General features: G+C 47.2%; 1 protein-coding gene across 3 annotated transcripts; it reads right to left on the reverse strand.

Moving 5' to 3' along the window:
- Positions 1-1,686: 1,686 nt before the first annotated feature.
- On the reverse strand, positions 1,687-18,053 carry Mavs (mitochondrial antiviral signaling protein). Of its 3 annotated transcripts, none has more exons than XM_076851582.2 (7): positions 17,994-18,053; positions 14,036-14,179; positions 12,189-12,366; positions 10,821-10,966; positions 9,563-9,719; positions 6,973-7,448; positions 1,687-6,092 (listed from the first exon to the last, which is right to left on the reverse strand). In XM_076851582.2, the coding sequence occupies exons 2-7, from the start codon at positions 14,150-14,152 to the stop codon at positions 5,658-5,660; spliced, it is 1,509 nt and encodes a 502-aa protein (XP_076707697.2). In that variant the 5' UTR covers positions 14,153-14,179; positions 17,994-18,053; the 3' UTR covers positions 1,687-5,657. The 3 variants fall into 3 exon arrangements, with proteins under 3 accessions (XP_076707697.2, XP_076707694.2, XP_076707696.2); XM_076851579.2 differs by having other exon boundaries at positions 10,821-10,987; XM_076851581.2 differs by lacking the exon at positions 17,994-18,053 and adding an exon at positions 17,777-17,987 and having other exon boundaries at positions 10,821-10,987.
- Between the last annotated feature and the right edge of the window lie 7,533 nt (positions 18,054-25,586).

A 25,586-nucleotide genomic window follows, 5' to 3' on the forward strand; every position in this document is an offset into this window, starting at 1 on the left:
CAAGTCACTGGCACTATAGGCGAGTGTCACCTTGCTCAGCAATTTCGAGATGTTTTGAACTATATGGGAGAATATGCAGAGATGTGCAAATACTGCACAAGGGACTTGAGCATCTGAGAAGCATTCTTGCACACATCTTTGTGGACATGCACTCTTGTTTCTGTTATCAACACACCCAGGAGTGGAATTACTGGGTCACAGCTTTAGGCCTATATTAGGCTCTAGTAGACAACTGCCAGTTTTCCAGTAAGGTAACACCAACTGGCTTAGTTCATGTAAGCTGCTATAACAAGATGCCTTTTATTAGGTAATTTAGAAATCATTGAAATTTCCATTTTGGAGACTGGGATGTACAAGATCAAGGCACCAACAAATTCAGTGTCTAATAAAGGTCCAGTCTCAGCTTCAAAGATATGGTTGCTGCTTTCTCATATGAACTTCTCTGTCCTCATATGGTAGAAGGAACAGAGGGCTCTCAAGCCTTTCTCCCTCTCTTTTTCCAGAACTGGGTATCGAACCCAGGAGTGCTCTACCCTGAGCTATATCCCCAGCACTTTGTATTTTGAAATGGGGTCTCAAAAAGTTGATGAAGCTGGCCTCGAATTTGTGAGCCTCCTGCCTCAACCTCCCAAGTTGCTGGGATTACATGTGTTCACTACCATACCAGCTCCCTCCGTCCTCTTAGGGGCATGAGTCCCATTCCTGAAGGTGGAGCCCTCATGACCTAATCACTTCCCAAAGGACTCACCTCCTAATACCATCACCTTGGGGTTAGGTTCCAACTTACGAATTTTGCAGGGACATATTCGTTCAGGCCATAACACCAACCTACATTCCTCCAACATATTCATATTTTCATGAACATTTAATGTTATCTCTCATACTGTCCAGCTCCAAATTTAGTTATAATTCTCAGTAGTCAAAAACAGATCAAAACAATACTTGTCCTTCCCCCTCACTGGCCCCTGCCATGCTCCAGAGAAACTCCATTGAACCATTCACTACTGGGTTGGAGACAGTGGGGGGGGGAGAGGACTTTATTATCTATGTCATCAAGACCTATTATAATGCTTAGCTCACAGTGGGTACAAAATAAATATTTGCTGTAAAATTATATGAAAGAATGACATGGAAGCCTATTTGCCTGTATCACACATTATGAACATCCCCAACCACTCAAAGGCACCCTCAGAGGCCTTGGACCTGGCACAAGTGACTCTTAAATGATGTCTGCTAAATCAAACTGGCTTCATGAAGACTAACATTCTAGGCTTAGGGCACCTGCCTCACCTCACCCAGCCTCAGGGCTTTGAGCCTGGGCACACACAAATGATTATAATCGTATCATTAGGACACTCCTGAGATTATTTGAATTATAGACCGAGTGTTATTATACTATTATAGTAGGTGGCAGGTTTTGGCATACTGGGCAGTGATGTGATGGTGTGATGATCTCACTTTAAATGGTTTACTTTGTTTCAGATATCAGGTCAGTTGAAGTTCATAGACATAAGAAGCCTCTAGCTCTGGGGCCTAGGGGTCATTATCCCTCTTGTCCTCCCTCCCTCCCAGTCCTTGTAAACCAGCTATAAATTGGGTCCATAATGGTGTCTCTTTCCTAGGGTCATTGTGAGGATTAAATGAACTAATATATGTGTAGCTCTTGGCATAGTGTCTAGCACACAATTAAAGTCAGACATTAGTGGTGACCTTTATTACTATTTGTTGTTAGCAGCAGCCAAGTGAAGAATGTTCACAGTGACCCAGAACCCCCTGTGGACCTCATAGGCCTGGGCTAAAGGAAAAAAAAATAAGAAAGCAAGGAGCATGTGACTATCCTCTGTGGAGCGGTATCAATCCCAGCACAGACGCTTCAGACCAAAGACCCCTCATCTCCCTTCCCAGGGGGAAGTGGGTCTTGGCCTTTAGGTGCATGACAGTGCACCCATGGCAAGTGTTGAACCTCAAGGCCCAAGGACTACATTTCTAGGACTATGGAATTTGAACATTGCCTAGCATGAGGACTTCTGCTGGCTGGAAGGGCTGTGCCATGGGGTATATGTCTCATGTGTTGTCACTTCTCTGAGACAGGAGCAATAGCAGGCACCTCCAAGGAGCTTGACAATGGAAGGACACTTGCAGCCCCCTCCTCCTAAGATGGAGTCCAGTGCTGCTCATGCTTTGAACTAGTTCAAGAAGGACGTCACCTACAGAGGCCAACAGACCACAACGTGGATGCTTTATTGTTACCTAATGCTGCCCTGGGAGAAAACAGATGATCTTAAAATCCTTCCAGCTTATGTCTTTCCCTTGGCTTTCTGAACCCTTCACACTCTTATACAAAGAACCTGTACTCAAAAAAGGGGGGGCAGCTGGGTGCATTGGTGCATGGCTGTAATTGCAGCAATTTGGGAGGAGGAGACAGGAGGATGGCAAATTCAAAGCCAGCCTAAGCAACTCAGTGAGACCCTGAAATAAAAAATAAAAAGGACTGGGGATGTAGCTCAGTGGTAAAGTGTCCCTGGAATCAACGCCCCCCCCCATATCAAAGAAAAGAGGAAGGAACGGGGCAACAGGCAGGGATGAACAAGATGGCCAAGATATTAAAGCCAAGAGATGGGCACATACTGGTTTGTTTTTCTAGTCTCTCTACTTTTGCATTCATCGAAAAGCTGGCCATAATAAATGTTTTCTAAAAGAAGGCATTAATAATCTGAGACCTGGCAGGGTAAAGGGCATCACCCTCATCCTTGACTAAGAAGCTCCCTAAACCTGAGGGTGGGCAGCAAGAGAAGTGAAGGAGTGGCACTGTTCTGGCTTGTTAGGTCAAAGTCCATGGGTACTTCCCTGAGAGACAGAAACCACAACAGTCCCAGGGCTTTGAGGAAATGCTTCAGCCAGGGAAAGAAGGTGGACAGGGGTTCTGCTGCAGGTGGGTCTGCCCCTGGGCACTTAGGAGGGCATTGGTCTCTCCAGGACTACCCAGCCTTGACCTCAAGGGTCCCCTAGTACAGGAGGTCAAGCCCCTCTGCGAGTGGAGGTCCTTCCTCCCTTCCTTGTGTTCCAGCCTCTACCTTGTCTGGGCCACAGCTGTGAAGGTGAACTTCCTAGTTCACACTCCTTTATAAACCTTCCTGCAGCTGAAAGTCACAACCCAGAACAGGATTCTTGAGACTGGACTCTAATTCCCATTTCTGCCTGAAGGTGGCATTTAAGTCTTCAGGTTGATAATAGCTGAGATGGGGATAGTGTTAAGTGCAGGCCAAATCAGGGATTCGAGGCGGTATAATCTGAAAAGTGCTGGGAGGGCCCTGAACACTTCCCACACAGCTGATCCAATATATCGCCTACAGTGACTGGTTACTGTGGTTGAAATTGTACCAGTTGACTGGGCACAGTGGTGCACCTGTAATCCCAGTGGCTCAGGAGGCCAAAGCAGGTGGATATCAAGTTCAAAGCCAGCCTCAGCAACTTAACAGGCCCTAAGCAATTTAGGGAGACCCTGTCTCAAAATAAAAAAATAAAAAGAGCTGAGGATGTGGCTCAGTGGTTAAGCACCCCTGAGTTCAATCCCTGGCACCACCACCAAGAAAAAGAAATCCCCCAGTTGAGTGATTCTCTGGGACTACGTGTTGCCTTCTTGAGCCAGTTTTTTTTTTTTTTTTTTTTCTTTTCAGGGGGTGCTGGAGATTGAACCCAGAGGTGCTTCACTACTGAACTACATTCCCTTTTTATGTCTCCTTTTATGCCCTTTTTAATTCTTTAAAAAGATGGGGCCTTGCTAAGTTATTTAGGTTCTTGCTAAATTGCTGAGGTTGGCCTTGAACATTTGGTCCTCCTGAACTGCTGGGATTACAGGCATGGGCCACTCCACCCAGTGAGATTTTTTTTTTTCCCAAAGTACCCTGGGAGGCTAGCACATTAAAACTAGGACCTGTGCAAAAACTGGCTGGCTGGCACCTGGGGGTACAGGTGGGGGATACAGTGGTTGGTTAAGAGCAAGGGATTGATAAGTACTGATATAGATAGCTTGGGTACAGACCACACCTGGATTCAAGTTAGAGGCTGTTGGGTTTAGAGTGGGGGCTGAAATTCAGAAGTAGAGGTCGTTAGGTTGCGGAAGTTCCCTAGGGCGGTGTAGGGTAAAGCTGCCTTGAGCTTTACATAACAAGCCCCACCCCTGAGGGCTCTAGTTCTTGCCCCTTGAAGAGCCCAGAAATGGAGAAGGCTCCTGTGCCTACCACTTGTCCAGCACAGGCCACCTGAAAAGAACCCAAGAGGATACCCCCCAGTGCACCTCAATGTGTGAAGAGTATAGCTATCTTCCCACCCAGGGAGGTGGTGGAACACCCCTGGCTGCTGGAGATGGGGAGAACAGCTGCCCACTGGATAGACCTCCCTCCCCAACAACTCGCAAATGTACTAGATGAAGTTAAGAGGCAGATATAAGGAAGGAGAAGGTAGCTGGGTTTACCTCTAAAAATATAGCCAAGTGCTCTACTCACTGCCCATTTAATTAGCAATAATAACATGTATCTAGTCCTTAGGAAATGCCAGGATTCAGTCTAAGATTTACATAGATAGACTAATTTAATCCCCAGGACAACACTAGAATATACATGTATGTATGTACGTGTGTGTATGTGTGTGTGTGTGTGTGTGTGTGTGGACATTTCACTCCCATTTAACAGGTGAGAAAAGTGAGGCACACAGAGGTTAATATCTTGCCTGGGATTAAAGGGCTAGTGAGATGATGAGCAGGATGCAGCCCGAGCCTGCCCTCACTGCACAGCGCACCCTTGTTGCTATGTACTCTGCCTCTCAAGCCCTCAGCTCTACCAGGTTAAGACAGGAGGGATGCCGCATCCTGTATGCCATGTCCATGAAGGATGAGCTAGAGGCTCACTGTCCACACGGGGAAACCAGACCAGAGAGTCTGAACATCTGCCAAAGTCACACAGCCCAGAAAGGGAAGAGCTGAAATCTATACCTGGCTTGAATTCTGCCCACTAGGCAGGTCCCTTCCCCAACCCATGTAGGAAGCCAAAGAGAATGGAGGACAGGAGATGGAAGTAAGGGGACTGGAGAAAGGCTCCAAGGGTCTTCCTCCTGTCTAGTGGCTGCTTCTGGCTTCCCTGGGTCCACTAGAACTGGATCTTCTTCCAGGGTGGCCTGGCCAATGAAGGGGGACTAGAGAGCCAGGGAACCCAAAGCAGCTGGTTCCCTGAACACTAGGCACCTTGCTGCTGTCAGGATGCTGAGCTGCTGGGCGGGGAACAAGGTCTTGTGGGAATCCCCCACCCAGCACACCTGTTTTGGCCTCAGGGGACCTGGGCAGAATGAGGGGCACCTCCTGATCTTCAGGCTTGGGCAAAGGGAGACAAAGCCTGGTGGAGGGGACCTCCTTAGGAGCACACAGGGAGACTACCAGGTAGGCAAGGTCTGAAGCACTGGGGGCCGCTTAGAGCCTGGAAAGCCAAGGATGGTGAGGGACAAGCAGAGGACAAGAGCTAGGATAGAAAACGCTGTCCTCACAACTCACTCCTCCATCAGGCCCGTAGTTCTCGAGGTCCCCTGCTTGACCCGGCCCCTGCCAGCCTGGGGAAAGGGCACCATGGGAATGCGGCAGATGCATGGTGCAGTGGGCAATGGAGGTTTCACTGCAGTGGGCGCCGCCGGTAGAGCACCACCAGGAGCACTGCCAGGAGCGCGCTGGCTGTGGCAGTCCCCAGCCACCACAGAGCCCCTGGTGCTGTTGAGCACATCATCTCCTCCTCTTCCTCCTCCTGGGGCTCTGAGGCCTCAGGTCGTTCAGGGCTGCCATCCAGGAGGTCAGCACTGGGACCCTCAGCCACATGGATAGCAAAGGACATGTACTCATTTTCTTCTGGGCCTTGGTTGGACTCCAGGACCAGAGAATTGCTAATGGCGAGATCTTCAGAACAGCCGGAAAATGGCTGGCTGTCGACCCTCGATACCAGGGTAGCAGGCTTGCTCAGCTCGGCCTCAGAGCGCAAGTTCCCAGAGCTGCTAACCCTCCAAGGAGAGCTGCCTTCAATGGTGACTGTGGTTGCTGGAGTCCCTGGGGTCTCCTGGGAAAGAAAGGAAAGTGCTGGAAGGGGATGGGTATGGGAGGGAGATAAGCCAGACGAAGTGGGTGGCCCTGTTCTCGAGTCAGGGCATGAACTAGTAGCCTGAGCCCAAATTTCTCAGTTCCCATCCTATATCCTGGCTTGCAAGACACCATCGCTTGGAGACCCGACCATTGGTGGGGAAGAGGGCAGAAGGGGAAAAAGGCACCAAGGCTTTGTAGTATCATTTCATTGATGGCCTCACTGCAGCCCTCTCCCCACTCACTGGTCTGCCTGTGAGCTCACTCCAGGGAAGCCCTTGACAGCAAGCCCCTACTCCTGAGGCCTTAGGATCACAGGGCAGCTACAGTGTCCTGGAGCCTCAGGAACTTAATTCCTCGAGGCAGACAGCAGCAGTAGGGTTAGATGCGAGGCTTTGGAGAGGGCAGCTACGGGGGCTAATGGGTCAGAGCAGCTGCTCCAGGCTGGCTGGCCAGGAATTGCTGTTTGGAAAGCCTGGTCACAGGCAGGCCAGACATACTGGTGGTGAAGGGCAAGGCATGAAGGCAAGTGGGCCACCATGCTCCACCCCTCACTGCTTCCTCATCGACAGATCAGTGTTGCTAAGCTTAACTGGAGGCTGAGTCCCAATGGTTAAAGCACATGACCAGTAGGGTGGCCCCATGCCTGACCCTCTTGAGGCAATGATACTTAGGGGGGGGGGCTTTCATGACAGTCGTTCCTCCTAGAGGATGAGGCAGGTTGCCAGCTTGTCCCCACAGCTTTAAGGAGAGGTCATGGACTTGCCCAGGCTAGAGACAAGATGGAGACTGGGAAGGGTCCAAGAACAGGGCCCAGAGGGAAGGGGCCTGAGACACTACTAAGAGGGGCCAGGACTCACCTTGGCTTTGCTCCCATTGGAGGGCATCATGTTGGTAGGCACCTTGGTGGGAATCATGGTAGCAGTAGGCACTTTGGATGGCATGGCGCTAGCACGTGTTGAGTTGATGGGCAACTTGGATGGTGCTGGGTTGGAGGGCACTTTAGGGGGCATTGCACCAGGGGGCTTCGTGCTGGTAGGCAACTTGGAGGGCCCCAAGCTGACAAGGGCCGAGTTGGCAGGCACTTTGGAGGGCGGTAAGCTGGTAGTTGTTGAATCAGCAGGTACCTCTGCATCACTAGAGCAGATGGCAGTCTTATTATGGTCACCAATCTCCTCTACAGAAGCCAAGGCAATGGAGGAGGGACCAGCAGATGCAGGAGCTGACACTGCAGGTCCAGGCAAGTGGCTTTTCCTGGGGGTGGAACGGGCCAGGGGCTGGAAGGAGACAGTCGGGGACACAGGCCCACGGGTTGATGTGGAGCTGCAAACTGCACCTGCAGGTAGCAAAAGTAGAAGCATAAACCCAAAGGACCGTCACCCTCAGGGCTGGGGAAAGGTCTCAAATCACATAAGCCCTATTGCAACATGCCTCCCAATCACCTGTGCATGGAGAAAACTCTATAGTCCCTTTGGTCATCGCTCTCAGACCTGAGACTCAACTGTTGCCTGCAGTTCTTGACCTATATCCCCAAGTCTGTCCTATCACAAGACTGATGTCATCCTTCCCACTAACTGCATCCAGGAGCTTAAAGATCATTATTTACTATTCTTTCTGCTTCTGTTTCTCCCACCCAGAACACCTCCCTGTCCTGTTTCTGCCTTTTTCTCTCTCTAGCTAGTGGAATCCTAGATGTTCCCTCACTGCTGTCCCTCACATTCCCCAGCAGGAGCAACACTGGATCAGGGCAAGGGACAGCAGGGTGGCTCAAGCAGAACTGCTCACACCAGTCAAGTGGTACCAGAGGCTGGCCAGTTCTCAGGAGTAAAGCAAAGCCACCCTAGGAAGAGGACCTGACACAGGGTGACAGCCCATAGATGCAGTGTCATCAGGAACTCTGAGTATGCACACACCAGACCCCAAGGTTGACAAAGGTCAGAAGTGATGCCTGAAACTCCACATCATGTACAACCACAAGAATGGGATCCCAAGCTGGGCATGGTGGCACATGTTTGTAATCCCAGCAGCTCAGGAGGCTGAGACAAGAGGATCACGAGTTCAAAGCCAGCCTCAGCAATGACGAGGTGCTAAGCAATTCAGTGAGACCCTGTCTCTAAATAAAATACAGAATAGGTCTGGGGATGTGGCTTAGGGACTGAGTGCCTCTGAGTTCAATTCCCAGTATGGGAAGAAAAAAAAAAAAAAAAGAATGGGGATCCCAATTAGAATAAGTTAATCTCCATTCATGTATAATATGTCAAAATAAAGTTTACTGTCATGTATATCTAAAAAACCCCAAATTCTAAAAAAGAAGTGATGTCTCATGTCCCCTCCTCTAAATGCAGTACCACAGACTCTCATGGGACCTGTGTCCATCAATGCACTGAAATCAGGTGCCTTTGCCTTCATGGTTCATAGAAGCATCTCCTAAAAGGCATTCCATGACAAAATAACACTGTAAAGTGCAAACAGGTGCTCAGGATTATTTGGGGGTGACAAGAGTGGAGGGCACAAGATGGTTTCTCCTAACTTTTAAATATCCCTGTGCCTTGTGGCTGTTCCAGGGTACTGAGGGCAGGCCAGGCACAAGTGTCATATGGAATACAGTTTGGGAAGTAGTAGAAAGACATGCCAGGTCAGGGTGGTCAGCTACATAGCCTTGAGGGGGAATACTGAGATGTGGTGTAGTGTCCAGGCACCTGGCTGATGATAGATATGCTTCCTTTGGGGATTGAGATATTTTAGTGACTTTCTGGGAGTAGTAGGGCAGTACTAAAGGGCTATTTTACTATTTTAGTGACTTTCTGCCCTTTGTAGTAGGGCAGTACTAAAGGGCTCCTCTGCCAATAGCCAGTCCAGCTTTGTTCTATCTTTCCCCATCCTCCAGGTCCTGGCTAATCTTTAGGCCTCCCATCTAAAAATGGAGTCAATTTCTCATGAATCTGGGCTGTCCTTTATAACTTGCTTAGGCCCACAGAGTAAAGAAGGAAGGACACTGTGCCAGTTTGGAGTCTATGCCTCAAGAGCCCTTTCTTCTTTGCTTAGAGGTCTCTGTCCAGCTGCCATGGGAAAGGCCTGTGCGCTAGAGGATATGAAACCCCATGGAAGGGAATAAAGGTGCCCCATCCAATAAGACAGAAGCAGAATATGTATATGTATCAGTGAGTTCAGGAGAGGAAATTCAGCCAAGACCAGAAGAACTGTTTAGCTGGGTCAGCTGTGTGCTATATAAATGCTTGTATTTTAATCTACTTATAATAATGTTTTTTAGACTGTTTGTTACACAGCAAATACTAACTGATACACTCACTGAGGAACTGGTTTGGTACCTGGGGTGAATGCACTTTATTCCCACTTTGCTCCTGTTCAAGGAAGCCCAAGGGGCAACTCTAATCCTAACCTTCACTTGGGAGGTCAAACAGGCCCTCCAACATCATATCACATGCATACCTGCTATGTGGGTACCACCCAGTTCTCGATCCTGCTCCTGATGCCTGCTGGAAGTTGGAAGACTGGGGGATGTTGGGTTAGAGGAGGGCTCCAAGGAGCCAGCAGGTCTCCTCAGGACTCCCCTGGAACTGGGTATCTGTGGGGCTGGCTCTGAACTCTGTGAGAGAGAGAAATGGCTGACAAGAGCTGGCAAAGAACAGCTGATGTTCCTGGAGCATCTCCTTTTTTTTTTTTTTTTTTTTTTTTGTGGTGGTAGTGGGGGTATTAGGGCTTGAATCCAGGAGTGCTTTACCACTGAACTACATCCCAGCCCTTTTTGTTTTTTATTTTGAGACAGGGTCTTGCTAAATTGCCATGGGCCTTGCTAAGTTGCTTAGGCTGGCCTCAAACTTGCAATCTTCCTGCCTCAGCCTCCTGAGTCACTAGTATTATAGGCATTCGCCATTGTCCCCAGCTAAGGACAACTTCTAAAGGAGCTCTTTTCTTATTTCTGGTCATCTCCAGACCCTCTGTCCACAGATGATTTTACATCTGGGAACTGGACACCCTTTGTAGTAGGGCAGTATTGATGGGCTCAAAGAAAACACCCCAGGGAACTGGGAGTATACCTCAGTGGTAGAGCACTTGCCTAGCAGGCATGAGACCCTGGGTTCACTCCTCAGAACTTTAAAACACACACACACACACACACACACACACACACACACACACACACACTGTCCCATGGGGGTCCCTATCCATCTGTCTGGCCATGTGGAGGTCTCCACTACACAAAGCACTTTCTTCAGGGGTTTCTGCACAAACCCTGTGGTTTCAGGTCCACAGTTTGGTGTCTCCTGATACCCCACAGGCCACTTATCATATCTCCATATAATGTGTCATCTTTTCTCCACACTTAACTTTACTGTGATAATTACAGTCCCTCCAGCCACCCGAGACCTCCAGTTCCCTCACCCTACTCCCCAATCTGGTCACTCCCAGGTTCTTCCACCCAGCTCAACATCTCGCATGACCACGTGGTAAAGTGTGGCCTCCCAAGCTGTTTGATGACAGTGCTGGGGGCTGCCTCAGACCTTGTCAGTAGTCTGGGAGCTGGGCTGAAGCAGGTCCCCACTGAAGGAGCCTGGGGTCCTTAACAGAGATCAGGCATGACTTGTGGGAGGCAGCAAAGACTTCCAAGAGGCTGGAGGTGGGGGCACAGAAGTGAACAGACAAGAACATAAAAACAGGAAGCCTGGGGTAAACCCTGAGGACATACCTCTCCTGGGGACTTTGGTGGCTGTGTGTCCTGCACAGGCCTGGGGTAACTTGGCTCTTCTCGGTAGCCATTGTAGGGGACGTGAGCCACAGCAGGTGCAGAGGGCCCTGGGACCTTGCCAGGAGCTGCCGGTGCTGCCTGAGGGGCTGGAGAACAGGTTGGGTTCCCTGGAGAACAAAGATACAGTGATACCAAGAAGGAACCAGGGGTTCTCCCTGTGACGGGCAAGGCCTGGGCGCTCTGGGGCCTCCTCCTTCCATAGCTCTAAAAGCTGACCTGACATGGGATGCACCCCAGAGATGACAAGCATCATGGGAATGGGGACAGGAGTGGGAGGCAGAGAAGAGTTGGGGAGAAGGACGACATGAGTGGGGCAGGGAGCCGCATGACCACCCAGGCTACATCAGCGGTCACTCCTCCTACGTCCCCAGACTTTTTTTCTCTCAGGGCTGTTATACCTAATTGATCCCTGCCACATCCTGCCCCAGATACTACCACAACCATTTGTATTCAGGGGGGATCACTACTAATCTCCACAAATGAAGAGAGCAGTTAGGAAAGAAGGGAGAAAGAGGTGGGGGGAGAAAAGAAGCCAGGAGGGGCATGGTAATGTATGCCTGTAGTCCCAACAACTCAAGAGGCTGAGACAGGAGGATCCCGAGATTGAGGCCAGCCTCTACAATTTAGCAAGGCCCTCAGCAACTTGGCAAAACCCTGTCTCAAAATAAAAGAATAAAAAGGGCTGGCAATGTAGCTCAGTGGTAAAGTGTTCTTGGGTTCAATCCCCAGGGAAAGGAGAGAGGAAGGAAGGAAGAGGGGAAGAAGATGAGTGTTCCAAAGCTATAAATCCGAGTGAGGCTCTCTGGGATAGCCTCTAGTCTGAACTAGATAGGGCTGATTCAGTTTTTCTTCCTGTGTCAGATTCCATCCCACGAATTCCCTCTGGGCACTCAAGCCGGCCAGGGAACTTAAGAGTAGTTAAGGAGTAATCAGGCAGCTTAAGGGAGGTGGAGAGAGGGTTGGTGAATGAATGGATGGGGGAATATGAGACAGAAGAGGAAACAAGGAGGCAAACACCACAGCCACAAAATTGAAAGAAGGTCCCCGCACCAAGCACATGGGAGGTGCTAAGCCCCAGCTAAACACTCAGCAGGTACCGTCCTATGCTATTTATTGCAGCCCGATGTGATAGACATTGCCATTAGCCCCATTTTGCAGAGGAGAAGGCTGAGGTTCAGGAAAATTAAGGAACTTGGTCAAAGGGACACAGATAATAAGTGGCTCTGCCAGGATTTACACCCAAGTGTGTATATTGCTCAGGGGTGATGGGGGCAGGGTGACCAGAAATGGCCAGGACAGGAGGCTCACCAGGAAGCAGTTTGCTCCGGTAAACATGAGCCACTTCCTCAGCAAGCTCAGCCTGCTCACAGGTCTTCAGTGCCTTGATTAAGAAATCTACCCAACCAGTCCGGCGCTGGAGGCGGTTGAAGAGTTCCCAGAGTGTGTCCTGGTTTCCCAGGCTTGAGTAGCAGGCCCGTAGTCGATCCTAGAAGACACAGTGCAGCCACCCTGCTCAAGCCAGGTGGCCCCAACTCTTTCTCCACCCACAGAGGAGCCACTGCAGAGGGGGGCATCAAGAAAGCCACAAGAAGGAGTAAGCCATCTGAAATTGAGTCAGAGCTCAGAACAAGACCAGGACTGGAGCCCAGGTATGGAGTGAAGAAGAGAAATTACCAACAACAATAAAGGCAGCTAGCGGGAAACAGGCTGTGACAATGTCCTAGGCTCTCTGTTGTGGTTTTACATGAATTCTTATTCAATGCCATTATTATCCCTATACACTGATGAGGAAACGAGGCATGAGCAGAAGCAAAGTAGCATCAATCCTATAGCAGTGGGACAAGAATCCAAACCCAGTTAATGTGAGGCAAAGCCTTGGGTTTAGACAGGCCCTAAAGCAAAGAAAAAGGCTTGGATGGATGCAGAAGGAAAGGTTATGTAGCAACAATAAGATGAAAAGAGGCAAAGAAGAGAAGGAAGGGGATCAAATAGGGGGAATGAGGGTTCTGGGGAGCCACTGCGGAGGGGGTATCTGGAAAGAAGACACCAGCTGCATTTTTACACTGATTCAAATTCCCTTATAAAAACAAGCAACTAGCTGGGCATGGTGGTGCACACCTGTAATTTCAACAGCTTGGGAGCTGAGGCAGGAGGATTGCAAGTTCAAGGCCAGCCTCAGCAACTTAGCAAAGCCCTATCTCAAAATAAAACATTTTAAAAAGGGCTGGGGATGTGGTCAATGGTTAAGTGCCCCTGGGCTCAATCCCTGGTCCAAAGGGAAAAAACAAAAAACAAACAAACAAACAAAACAAACAAAAAGAGCAACTAGAAGAAAAGAAAACTCAAGAGAAAACATTTACTACAAACTAGGTAACAAGATATGCCCGCAAGCTCATCAATACAAATTGGGACAAAAACTCCAACTACCCCAGACCTGTGCTCTAATGGTACTTACACAGGAGGACACAGAGGAAGCAATGGTGCTCCTGAGACACTGGAGGACTTGTCTTTTGGGTGCCAAAAGAGCCCACAGGCATCTACTAGGAGCACAGGGATACCATTTGAGAACAGCTAAAATTGTAAGGGATTCATTCATTTCACTAACTAGTTAATTTAAGGGGTCTGCAGAAAGTCCTGGTGGATCAGGACAGATCTGGTCCCTCTCAACTCTCAAAACTGAGCCAAGCACAGTTCTCATGCCTGAAATCCCAGCAGCTTGGGAGGCTGAGGCAGGAGGATCGCTGCAACTAAGTGAGACACTGTCTCTAAATAAAAAATAAAAAGAGCTGGGGTAGGTGTGGCTCAGTGGTTAAGCATCCCTGGGTTCAATCCCTGATATCAAAACAAAACAAAACAAAAAAACCATCAGGGAAGAAAAGAGGATCTAAAAAATAATAGGCAAAGGGACCAGAGTCAGTGCCATATTTTTGAGCACTACACTAAAACAACACAAGAGGGAGCTCGGCAAGGTTAGAAAAGCCACCAGGAACCACGTTTCATTTAAAAGTCAAAAAGCAGAGAACACAAAAGCAAGACAGAGGGAAACTAAGAAAAAGTAGTAGGCCCTGGCTTGGGTGAAAACCTGGCATGGGGCTGAGCTTAATTCCACAGCCCAGCCCCCCAGCCCCATGTCCAATTGTCACTTCCCTGCTCACCTGGTCACTGGCTGTCAGGCAAGGCAGAAAAGGCAGAATCTCCAGAACATTAACACAGCAAAACTTGCTGTGGTGGAGGCGGATATACTTATAGGTCTCATCTTCAGCAAAGGCCATGGCTGCTCAGCTTCTAAAGAGATAGGGCTGTGGCCCAGGGAAGGGAGAATGGACTGAGAGAGAGGTAAAAAGACTGGAAGAAAAGGCATTGCACATGGCAACAGGGTTGGACAAATCATAATTCTTTCTCCATGTTTTTGAATTTTTTGCTTTATTCCCTTTAATCTTTTATCTCTTAAAACATTCTATGTTAATATTGCCTAGTTCTCAGAGGCTCTCAAATAATTGGTTTAAAATGAATTGATGGGCTAGGCACAGTGGCACATGCCCATAATCTCAGCGGCTCAGGAGGTGGAGGCAGGAAGATCACAAGTTCAAAGCCAGCTTCAGCAATTTAGCAAGGCACTAAGCAACTCAGTGCGACCCTGTCTCTATTAAAATACAAAATAGGGCTAGGGATGTGGTTCAGTGGTTGAGTGCCCCTGAGTTCAATCCCTGGTACCCAAAAACAAAAATTAAAAAAAAAAAAAAATGAATTGATGACCAGAAAAAAACAGATGCAGAAGACCCAGAACCCATTTCTTTTTTTCTTTTTTGAGAGAGATGGGAACAGGGATTGAACTCAGGGACACTTGGCCCTGAGCCACATCCCCAGCCCTAATTTGTATTTTATTTAGCGAGAAGGTCTCATTGAGTTGCTTAGCGACTCGCCATTGCTGAGGCTGGCTCTGAATTCGAGATCCTCCTGTCTTAGTTTCTGGAGCTGCTGTGATTATAGGCGTGTGCCACCACACCAGACTTCTAGGACCCATTTCTACCCTGTAGGTTGTTCAGTGTTGAGGAGGGTCTGCAGTGTGCCCCTAGCTGCTGTGACTAGGGGATATACCTGTTCCCCTCCTGACTCTTAGGCAGGATAGTAAGAGAGTCACCTACAAGTGCTGCCTCTTTGGGGTATACCAAAATAAAGAAAAAAACAAGTCCAACATAATAACAATAGGACTCCCCCTTCAGTGGCATGCTCCTGTAATCCATCCCAATTTGGAAGGCTAGGCAGTAGAATCACAAATTCAAGGCCAACCTGGACACCTTAGCAAGACCTAACCCCCCCCCCAACACACACACAAAAGGATCATTTTACTGTAAATATGAAGAAAATAAGTTACTAAGAAATTAAGGAGCTTTCTAGTCACTGGAAAAGCAAAGGAATGAGGTTTAGGATCAGGTTCTTCCCAGAACATGCCTGCAGACTCACCCTTAAAGCTTGTATATGTGTTCTTATGGCAGGAGATTGACTTACTGCCCTGAACACCACAGTATGACCCAGGCAAGTTACCAGCCTTTTCCTTAAAATGGCTCAGAGAGTTTGTTTTAACAGTACAATTGTTCAGTTCAGACATATAAGCTTAAAAGTTTAAAAATATTCCAAATACAAATGATAGCTATGTACTTGCCACAATTTGCAAGTATAGGTGTGTTTGTTTGCTTGTTTCTTATTTGCCTCCTCATTAGGGAGTTCTGCAGGGGATAAGAGAGATAAGGTCTGTGCCATTATCCAATTTATATTCATTGGGATAGGAGAGATAACAGATAGTAAACACATACCTAAATGAGAATTCCAAAAAGCAATACAAATTGTAAAGAAAACAAAACAGAGCAATGAGACACATCCTGGAGAAGGTCATGCTACTTGAACTGGGGTAATTAAGGAAGCCCTTCTCAGTTGGAGACATTTGAGTTGGGCTGTTCTCAGCTGTGAGAAGATTGGTGTTTCGGGCAGAGGGCACAGTATGAGGAAGTCCTAGATGGGAATGAGTTTGGCATGTTTGAAGAATAGAATGCAGGCCATTGTGGTTGAGGTTCAGAAAGCTAGGGGGAGAGGCAAAGATCAAGGTCACAGAGGTGGGTAGGGGCCACTCATGTAGGAAAGGACTTTGGGTTTTATTTGGAGAAAAATAGAAAACTCCCTTAGAAGGTTCTAACAAGGAAAAGAGAGTTTTTGATTAACATCAAAGTTCTCTTTGGTGGTCATGAGGACTATGGAAGGGCTATGGAAGCAGGAGACAAGTTAGGAGGTCACTCAGGGTGGGGTTCGGGGGGAGACATTGATGGACATGGCCAGGATGATAACCACAGAAGTGGCAAGGGGAAGTGGGATTCCTGGTGTTTGTGGATGAGGAAGGTGAAGGGAAGAGGAGAATCAAGCATGACTCCTTGGGCACTGGGTGGGAGGAAAGTGCCATTTACCAAGCCAGGGAAGCAATGGGAGAGCCTTGGTAAAGAGGGGACTCCAGAGGTCTGCTTTGAACATGTGAAGCTTAAGATGTTGTTGAATATCAAAAGCACTGTCAAAGAGGTAAGGAAGCAGATAGGGGACAAAGTGGGTGTTCAGTGTGCATGATACCCACATGCACAGAGACAGTGTTGCATCATAGACTGTACCTATAGCTGCTGCAGGTGCCAGGCCCTCACCACATAGGATGAGGGACAGCAATCCTATCTGGTGGTCTCATAGCCCCAGGTTGCATGATTTGCTTTGTTGACCACCATGCTTCAGACTCCTGGTGGGACAATTGCTAGTGATGGAAAGTCCAGAGAGCAGGAAGCTATGGGTCTTCTGATCTTTCAGGAGATGCACAAAGACAACTCTGTGGAGATTTATGGAACCCCTTCTCCTTACCTTCCCATGGCACTTAGGAGGGCACTAGGAGGGAGTCCCATGAGGCGCTCTTCCACAGCCCAATCTCAAGCCTTAAAGTACAGATGGGGGAGATGGGGTGATGTGACCCCACCAAAAGGAATGGAAGCCCATGTTTGTTCACATTGATTGAGGGCTCACTATAGATAGACGTATCCTGAGATTTTTTTCCACTTGATTTCTTGACAATCCCAGGAAAGAAGTGATACCATTCACACAGCTGGCCAGGGGTCCACACAAGAATTGAACCCAAGATGTGCTACCTCACTGCAGTTGGCTATGTACCTTACAGGGCACAAAGGCCCCTGGAGGAAGTGAGGGCCACTCAGCCAGCCCTCTGCATCTATGCCTGCAGAGGGGCCAAGGTCGTCGAGGGGGGCGGGATGGGGGTGGCCAGAGGAGATGAACACGGGAGGATGCAACATTAATCTCTTTCTCTTGGCAGAAGGGGAAATCTTTTGAGAGAGGGCTGCTCTCCTTAACAGCCTCAATTCCCAGGTAACTGACTGTCCTACAAGATGTTTTTGAAGCTTCACAGCATCCATAAGAATGTCGTTCTTGCTTGGTTTCATGCTCACCCTTTCTCTGGCACTTCGATATCAGAGAAAGGGAGGAGGTGGCAGAGTGTTCCAGACCCCGGAACAAAGTTTCCGACCCGACTGCCCTAGAGCCTCTGAGCGCGTAGTGGAAAGAAATATCCACCCTCCCATGGGACAGGCCTCGAAGCCTCGGATCGGATTCCTGGGCGGGACCCAGGTCCGCGGAGGGCAGGGAGGCTGTTCGGAGCGGATGCCACCAGCAGAGAACTGTCAAGACCCAGGGACAGGCGGCAGCGGGCTCCCGGGAGTTACTGCCACAGGTCGGCGCACCCAGGCCCAGTCTAGCCTGAGGGTCACCCTGGGCCTGCAGGCGGCAGGAGTAATTCAGCCCGTCTCCTTCCGGCCCCACCTTTTCCCCCCGAGCCTGAGCAGACGCCCTGAGCCACCTACCCACTCTCTTCGGGTGCTGGAGGTGGCGCGAGGAGCCCTCGGGGTCCCGAAACGCAAGTGCTTGGCACTTGCGGTTCCCTGAGTTCCGCGCCCCGGGCCCTGCGCGCCCCGGCGGTCTCCGAGACCCACTTGGCTCCTGCCGCTGCAGCCCACCTCCCGGAAGGGCATCGATGCATGCAGAGCCCAGAGGACCCAGCGCCCGGGACGGCGATCTTACCTAGGGCAGTCACGACCCAGCGACCAGCTGACCACTGTCTCCAGCAAGGAACCCTCCCCACAGGGAAGGGGCGGGTCGGGGCTCGGCCCGTGCGTCCATTGGCTAGGCAGGGGGGCGGGGCTTCGAGGCCACCGGTGGTGACTCCGCGGCAGGGGCGGGCACTTGGCCTCGGCGAGTAGGCCTGGAAGCGCTCCGAGGGGCGTTGGGTATGCACCTAGCTTCCTGCAGGGGGCGCAGAAGAGCAGATTGTTTTCTTCCCTTATTTGTCTTGAGCCACTTCCAGGGGGAACTCCGGGTTCAGGCCAGAAGCCTGGAGGGCTGTTCGCCTCCGAGTCCTTGGCGGGATTGGAACCCAATCCCCGCACTCCTCAGGTGAAGCAACCCCTCCTCCAGCTGGGTGCTCTGAGGAGAGAGGATCTTGGTGTCGCTCACTCCAGCGTCTCCCGGGCCTGGCACACATTTCATGTTCAATAAACGTTGAGTGACAAGTAAAGGTCACTGGGGATCGAGTGCCTAGCCGGCGACTCTGGGCCACCGGAACGGGATCTGGGCGGGAAACTTGCTGGGTAGGGATGTCAAGTTGCCAGGCGCATGTGCTGGACGAGGGCGCGGGCCTGAGTGCAGTGCAGCAGAGTCCTCTCTCGCCTAAGGGTCTGGGCACTCCTCTCTTAGTGTTTGTCATTAATGGAGTCCTTACTCTGCTGGACAGCTGACACTTGGTGGGGAAAGGCCAGCCATTATTAGATACCCGCTGTATATCTAAGGACCCATTGAATATTCTCAAAATAATCAGGTAGAATAGGTTTATACTTCTTATTTCAAAGAGAGATTAAAAGATTTGGGGAAATTGACAGGGTTTTTTGTTTGTTTGTTTTGTTTTTGTACTGGGGATGGAACCCAGCTTTTTATCACTAAGCTACCTTTTATCACTAAGCCACACAACCTTTTTTTTAATTTTGAGACAGGGTCTCTCTAATTTGCTCAGATTGACGTTGAATTTAGGATCTTCCTGCCTTGGCCTCTGGAGTATCTGAGACTACAGCAGACATACACCACTACACCCAGCTGTTTGACAATTTTACTGATGTTAAACATAGGCAACATAGGCAACCTCTATGACCCAGCAATTTCACTCCTGAATGTACATCTTCCTAGAAGCATATGCACTAGATATTTGTAGTGACTTTATTTATAATAGGCAAACTCTTGAAGCAATTCAAATATCTATTAGTAGGATGAATGAGGAGACAAGCTGTGGTGTACTCAACACAATGGAATAGTACACAGCAGTGAAAGAACTAACTGGGGGGCTGGGGTTGTGGCTCAATGGTAGAGCGCTTGCCTAGCATGTGTGAGGCACTGGGATTTATTCTCAGCACCACATATAAATAAATAAAATAAGGGTCCATTGACAACTAAATATATATATATATATATGAAAAAAAAAAGAACAAACTGGGTACACACCGCATGGATAGATCTCTCCACCTATGAATGAGTAAACAGTGTTCAGTTAATGGAGCCAAATACAAAAGAACATATGATGCCTGATTCTAGGCACTGCTTCAAAAACAGGAAAAACTAATGTACATAAATAGAAATCATGTCACTGGTTACCTCTGGGGAGGTTGCCTGGGGGAGGGGAGAGAGGCATACCTTCTAGGGGATGGAAATGTTGTTCTACAAGTCGTGATCGGTAGCTACACAAGTTTACATACTTAAAAATGCAACAATGGGGGCTGGGTTGTGGTTTACCTGGTATGTGTGGGCAGCACTAGGTTCGATTCTGAGCACTGCAGATAAATAAATGAATAAAATAAAGGTCCATCAACATCTAAAATTTTTTTTTTTAAAAAAAATGCATCAGTAGGGCTGGGGATGTGGCTCAGTGGTAAAGCGTTTGCCTAGCATGTGAGGGCTGGGATGTAGCTTGGTGGTAGAGTGCTTGCCTAGCATATGCAAGACCCTGAATTAAATCTCCAGTAAGGCAAAAAACAAACAAAAAAAAAAACATCAATGGGAAGGGTTCAGGGGCACACACCTGTAATCCCAGTAATTTGGGAGGTTAAGGCAGGAGGATCACAAATTTAAGGTCAGCCTCAGCAATTTAGTGAATGTCTCAAAGATGGGGGTTGCTGGAGATGTAGCTCAAAGTTTCAATCCCCATTATGGGGGGTGGCAAGGGGAGAAAAGAAAGAAAAGGCAAGGGTTCAAACATTTAAGAGAGATTTGGTTGTGATCACATGCAAATGGCTAAGGAAAGATCTGACTACAAAGCCTGTGCTTCCAAACCAAAATTTAGGAAGTTATTGAAACACTTTTCAGGTGAGATTTTATTACTGTACTTGGTAGCCCTGTGGTGTTTCACAACATTCAGAACTTACGAAGTGTTCTAAATCACACTCCAACTGTAATTAAGCCAGCTCCACATTGTGTAGCTAAAAGAGTGAATGATGAGTTCAAAAATAAATGGTGCCTGCAACTCACCTTGACCCCTGTGGCTTCATATCTACTTCTTGCAGGAAGAGCATTGGGAGTGTGGGGCCTGGCTTCCAAATGCAATTGTCATCCCTGTCTTTGCTGGACCTTGAAGCGCATGAAAACAATCCAGCTTCCTGGCTGGGTGATTCCCTGTCACCTGTCAACAGCTTCTAAAAAATCTAGGCAAAGAAGGACTCAACATCATGCCTCTGTTATTCTTACCAAAAGCTCACATTTGAAGCTAATGAACAAACCTCAAATGAAGGCCACCTGACAGCTGTCCTGTCCCATACAGCAGCTACTAGCCACATGTAACTATTTTGGCTGAAATTAAATAAAAATTAGAAGTCAATTCCTGAATCCCACTAGCCACATTTCAAATGTCAATTCATCTGGCTAATGGCTATCATGTTGCATGGCACAGATACAGAACATTCCTATCACCTAGAATGTTACGTTGGACAATGCTGATCTACAGAATAATTCTTCAAAAACATCAAGGTCATGAAAGACATGTTAAGACTAGAAAACAGTTCCAGAGTAAAGGACACCCAAGTGTCGTGACTATTGAATGTAATGTGGGATCCTACGTTGGATCTTGAGACAGAGAAAGGACATTAATGGGACCAATGGTGAAATCTGAATAATGTTTTGTTTTGTTTTGTTTTGGTACTGGGAATTGAACCAAGAGGTACACTACCACTGAGATATATCCCTGTCCCTTTATATTTTTTTATTTTGAGACGGGGTCTTACTAAATTGTTGAAACTGGCCTTGAACTGTGATCCTCCTGCCTCAGCATCCTGAGTAGCTAGAATTACAGGCATGTAATCATTACCACGCAGAGCCTAAACAATGCTTTTGGCTTAACAATGTTCTCTCAGTGTTAATGTTCTGGTTTTGATCATTGTCCTGGTTGTGTAAGATGCATTTGTATTATTTTTGCAATTGTGTTTGAAGTCTGAAATCATTTCAAAATTATAAAGTAAAATAAAATATAATCTTCTGATTCTACCTGGCTGTTTATATTTCTTTATCTCATAAAGTGTGTTGCATTCCACCCTATTGCATGGGTACAATTTGTTGATTGTTGTCCACATTTTAGTGGGAGGATGGGCCAGAAAGTGATCTATGCCCCAGGCCAGTGCTCCAAGGAGAGCTGTGATCCACACATGATGACTCAGCAAACACCAGCTCACGTTTCCCCCAGAGAACAGAGGCCCAAAGATAGTGCCAGAGGGCCCCAAAAAGGGCCATGCTCTCATGGTTGAGTCCTTCAGGGAAGGCTCCCAGAATAAACACAAAACAAACCCTGCCTTCTCAACTTCCTTTCAAATAAAGTTTCATATGGCTATTCTCTAAACTATTGTTTTTCATTCTATTGATTTATTTTATATATGCTGTTATTTTACATATATATGTATATGTATACACACACACACACACACACACACACACACACACACACACATATATGCTTTATACAGCTATGTGGGGAAAGCAGAAAACCAAAATCTGTACTCAATGCCATCACCCAGGGGTAAAAGACTGGTGACATTCTGGTATCTTCTTATTTTTTCTTTCTTTTTGGATTGAACCCAGGGATGCCTATCATTGAGCTACACTCCAAGCCCTTTTAATTTTTTCTGTTGAGACAAGGTCTCTGTATGTTGCCCCGACTGGCCTGGAACTTGGGATCCTCCTTCCTCAGCTTCCAGAGATTAGAAACCTGCACCACTGAACCCAGCAAGTGTCTTTTCTTCTGGTGTTTTCTTTTCAACAGTACAGTGTCTCTGAGTCTCATGTCTTCCTGGGCTCATCCTTTCCTGGACAACAGTCTGTGAGATGGGTCAAGTTAAGATCTGGGCGACAACAGGGTCCAGGAAGGAGACTTTCTTACCTCTCAGGACAAGCAGAAGGAGCAGGCTTGGATCGAGAGGGTTCTCCATAAGTCGCTGGCATAGCTGGTTCCTCCTCTGGGGCAGTGAAGCCCCTGTAGTCAGCATGGACTCCGCCTCAGGCCTTCGGGCACTGTATTGCTAGAAGCCTGCCATTAAGGAGTCCTGCCACCCTTTCATTCCTTTTTGAAAACCACTGATGTAGGCAGCAGATGATTACCAGGGATTTGCAGGGATGGTAAGGAAATGAGCATGTAGGCAGGATATGTGGTCAAAATCAAATGTCCATAGTCACTGTGGTGGCACACACTTGAATTCCCAGCAATTTGGGAGGCTGAGGCAGGAGGATGACGGAAGATAGCCACTTAGAAGTCAACCTCAGCAACTAAGTGAACCATGTCTCAAAATAAAAAACGAAAAGGGCTAAGAATGTAGCTCAGTGGTAAAGAGCTCCTGGCTTCAATCTCTAGTGCCTAAAGGAAAAGAAAAAAAAAGACTTACAAAAATTCACATGCTTGTTGGGTTAATGGCCCATGCCAGTAATTCCAGCCATTCAATGAGCTGAGACAGGAGGATTGCAAGTATGAGTCCAGTCTCAGCAACTTAATGACTCTGTCTCAAAAAATAAAAATGAATGGGGATGTAGCTCAGTGATAAAGTACTCCTGCATTAAATCTGCAGTACTCAAAAAAAAGAAAAGAAAAGAAAAGAAAAAAAAAAAGAAAGGAAAAAAATTCCCCCAATGCAAGGCACTTCTTCCCAGACACATCCCTCCTTGGATCCAGCTTCCTGCCTCACTGATGTTCCCTACTTTCTGTCATCCCCTCTTGCTGTTGCTTGTCCCCACCGCCCCAGTATTAGGTGTTCAATGAAGCAAACAAAAATTATTCTATGTATATTATGCATGGCAGGTTTGGTTTCTTGAGCATAATTTATCATCAGTGAAATACATCAATCTTAAGTGTAAGACCTGGATTATATCTGAGTAAATACCTATGTACCCATCAACAGATCAAAATCTAGAATATTTCCATCTTCCCAGAAAGTTCCCCCACACTCCTTCTTTATCAATCACTATCCAATCACTATTCTATTCCTGTAATTTAGTTTTGCCTCTTCTTGAATTTGATATAAACAGAAATACAGAGTACATACATTTTTTTGTGTGTCTGGCATCTTTCACTCAACATAATGTTTTTGACATAATGTTATTGCATGTATCATAAATGTGTTCTCTTTCATTGTTATGTAGTATTTTTTTTAGTTGTTGATTGACCTTTATTTATTTACTTATATGTGGTTCTGAGAATCAAACTCAGTGCCTCACACATGCTAGGCAAGCACTCACCAACTGAACCTCAACCTCAGCCCTGTTATGTAGTATTCTAATGTATGACTAGGCCTGTTTATTCTATTTTTTTACTTTTATTTATTAGGTACTGGGAGATTGAGCTCAGGGTGCTTAACCACTGAGGTACATCCCCAGTTCTTTTTAATTTTTATTTTGAGACAAGATGTCACTAAGTTGCATAGGGCCTCAGTAAGGCTATGCTAAGGCTGACTTTGAACTTGAGATCAACCTCCTGAGTCTCTGGAATTACAGGAATGGCCACCATTCCCAGCTATTCATTCTATTTTTACTGAAACACAGGGGGTTTTCTAGATTTTGAGCTAGCAGGAAGAACAAAGCCACTATGAATAGTCATGTATAAGTCTTTTCTATAGAATCATGTACTCATTACTCTTGGGTATACTTTTAGGAATAAATTGCTGAACAATAGGATAAGTTATGTTTAGCTTTATGAGAAGCTCCCAAGAAGTCGGCCACAGTGTTTGCACCATATGACACTCCCACTAGCAGTGTCTTGCAAGTTCCAGTAACTCCAGGCCAATCCAGTTTCCCACCAACACCTAACATGGTTGGAGCTTTTTTTCACAACAAGTAATTCAGTACAGGGAATTGGTTGGTTGCAAAATTGTGAGAGGGACTAGGAGTGAGTTCAAGAGCACATCTTCACAGGCCAGTTGCAAATGAGAAGGCCACTGTTGCCACCCTCCGTGACACCAGAGAAAGAGTATAAAGATGGTGAGTCTGGCTGCTGAGACTGGTTTTCAACTATTGCACCATCATGTCTTATTGTCAGCAGAAGTGATAGCAGGAAGATAGCCACTGCCTCTCAAATATCAGACCTGTTTCATATTCATAATTCTACATGCAAAGTAGTGTGGGACATAGTTTTTCCACTTTCTGGCCTCTGTAATATATTGGAAAATGTTCTATAAGGAGATAGAGGGAATCGATTGTGTTAGCTGGATTTTAAACTATCCCAAAATGTAACAAACTACAACAGCCACCACACAGCCAAGTGCAGTGGTGGTGCACATCTGTAACATAAGGAACTTGGGAGGCTGAGGCAGGAAGAATGCAAGTTCAAGGCCAGTCTCAGCAACTTAGCCAGGCCCTAAACAACTTCACAAGACTCTGTCTCAAATTTTTTTTTTAAAAGGCTGGGAATGTAGTTCAGTGGTAGAGTGTTCCTGGGTCCAATCACTAGTGCCCATAAATAAATAAATAAATAAATGGCAACCAATTATTTTGTTCACAATTCTATGTTGGTGATTGGGGCTGGGCTCAGCTAGGTGGTTCTTCTGATTTAATTTGGATTCACTCATGCCTTTGCAGTCAGTTGCTAGTTCTGTTGGGAACTAACTGGTCTAGGAATGGGCTCAGCTATGATGGATCATCTCTGCTCCATGCAGTGTGTTTTTTGTTTTGTTTTGTTTTTTCATGACAGCTCAGCAGGTTTCAAAAAAGAAAGCAAAATGCATGCTTTTTAGGCATATGCTCCAAACTGGCACAACATCACTTCTGCCACATGCTACTAGCCAAAGTAAGTCAAGAAGCTGGCCCAGATTCAAGGGGAGTGGAGAAAGACTCCACCCCTTTATAGTGATATACAGCCATATTGCCAGGATGGAAATAAATAATGGGGTGAAAAGCTGGTAATATACCCAACCATCCCACACAATGACCATACCTCCCACTCCCAGAACCAGCTGGCAAACCCCAAATCTGTTTTTTTTTGTGTGCAAATCAACAGGATTTCCTGTATCTTACCTTTTTTCACCCCTTTGATTTGTCCTGTTCCCTGGGTTCCTTAACTTTTTTTTCCAAACCATCTAATTAACTTTTTAAAAGATATTTATTTTTTAG

The sequence above is a fragment of the Callospermophilus lateralis genome, chromosome 3 (genome assembly GCF_048772815.1).
Source record: "Callospermophilus lateralis isolate mCalLat2 chromosome 3, mCalLat2.hap1, whole genome shotgun sequence".
Classification (NCBI taxonomy): Eukaryota; Metazoa; Chordata; class Mammalia; order Rodentia; family Sciuridae; genus Callospermophilus; species Callospermophilus lateralis.

What these genes read in the sequence shown, in the direction of transcription:
- Mavs (XM_076851579.2), bottom strand. Translation starts at nt 14,152, where the DNA reads ATGGCCTTTGCTGAAGATGAGACCTATAAGTATATCCGCCTCCACCAC. An exon ending in GCCTGACAGCCAGTGACCAG is followed by an intron (nt 12,367 to 14,035) that starts GTGAGCAGGGAA and finishes TGTGTCTTCTAG; the next exon opens with GATCGACTACGGGCCTGCTA. An exon ending in CCGGAGCAAACTGCTTCCTG is followed by an intron (nt 10,988 to 12,188) that starts GTGAGCCTCCTG and finishes TTTGTTCTCCAG; the next exon opens with GGAACCCAACCTGTTCTCCA.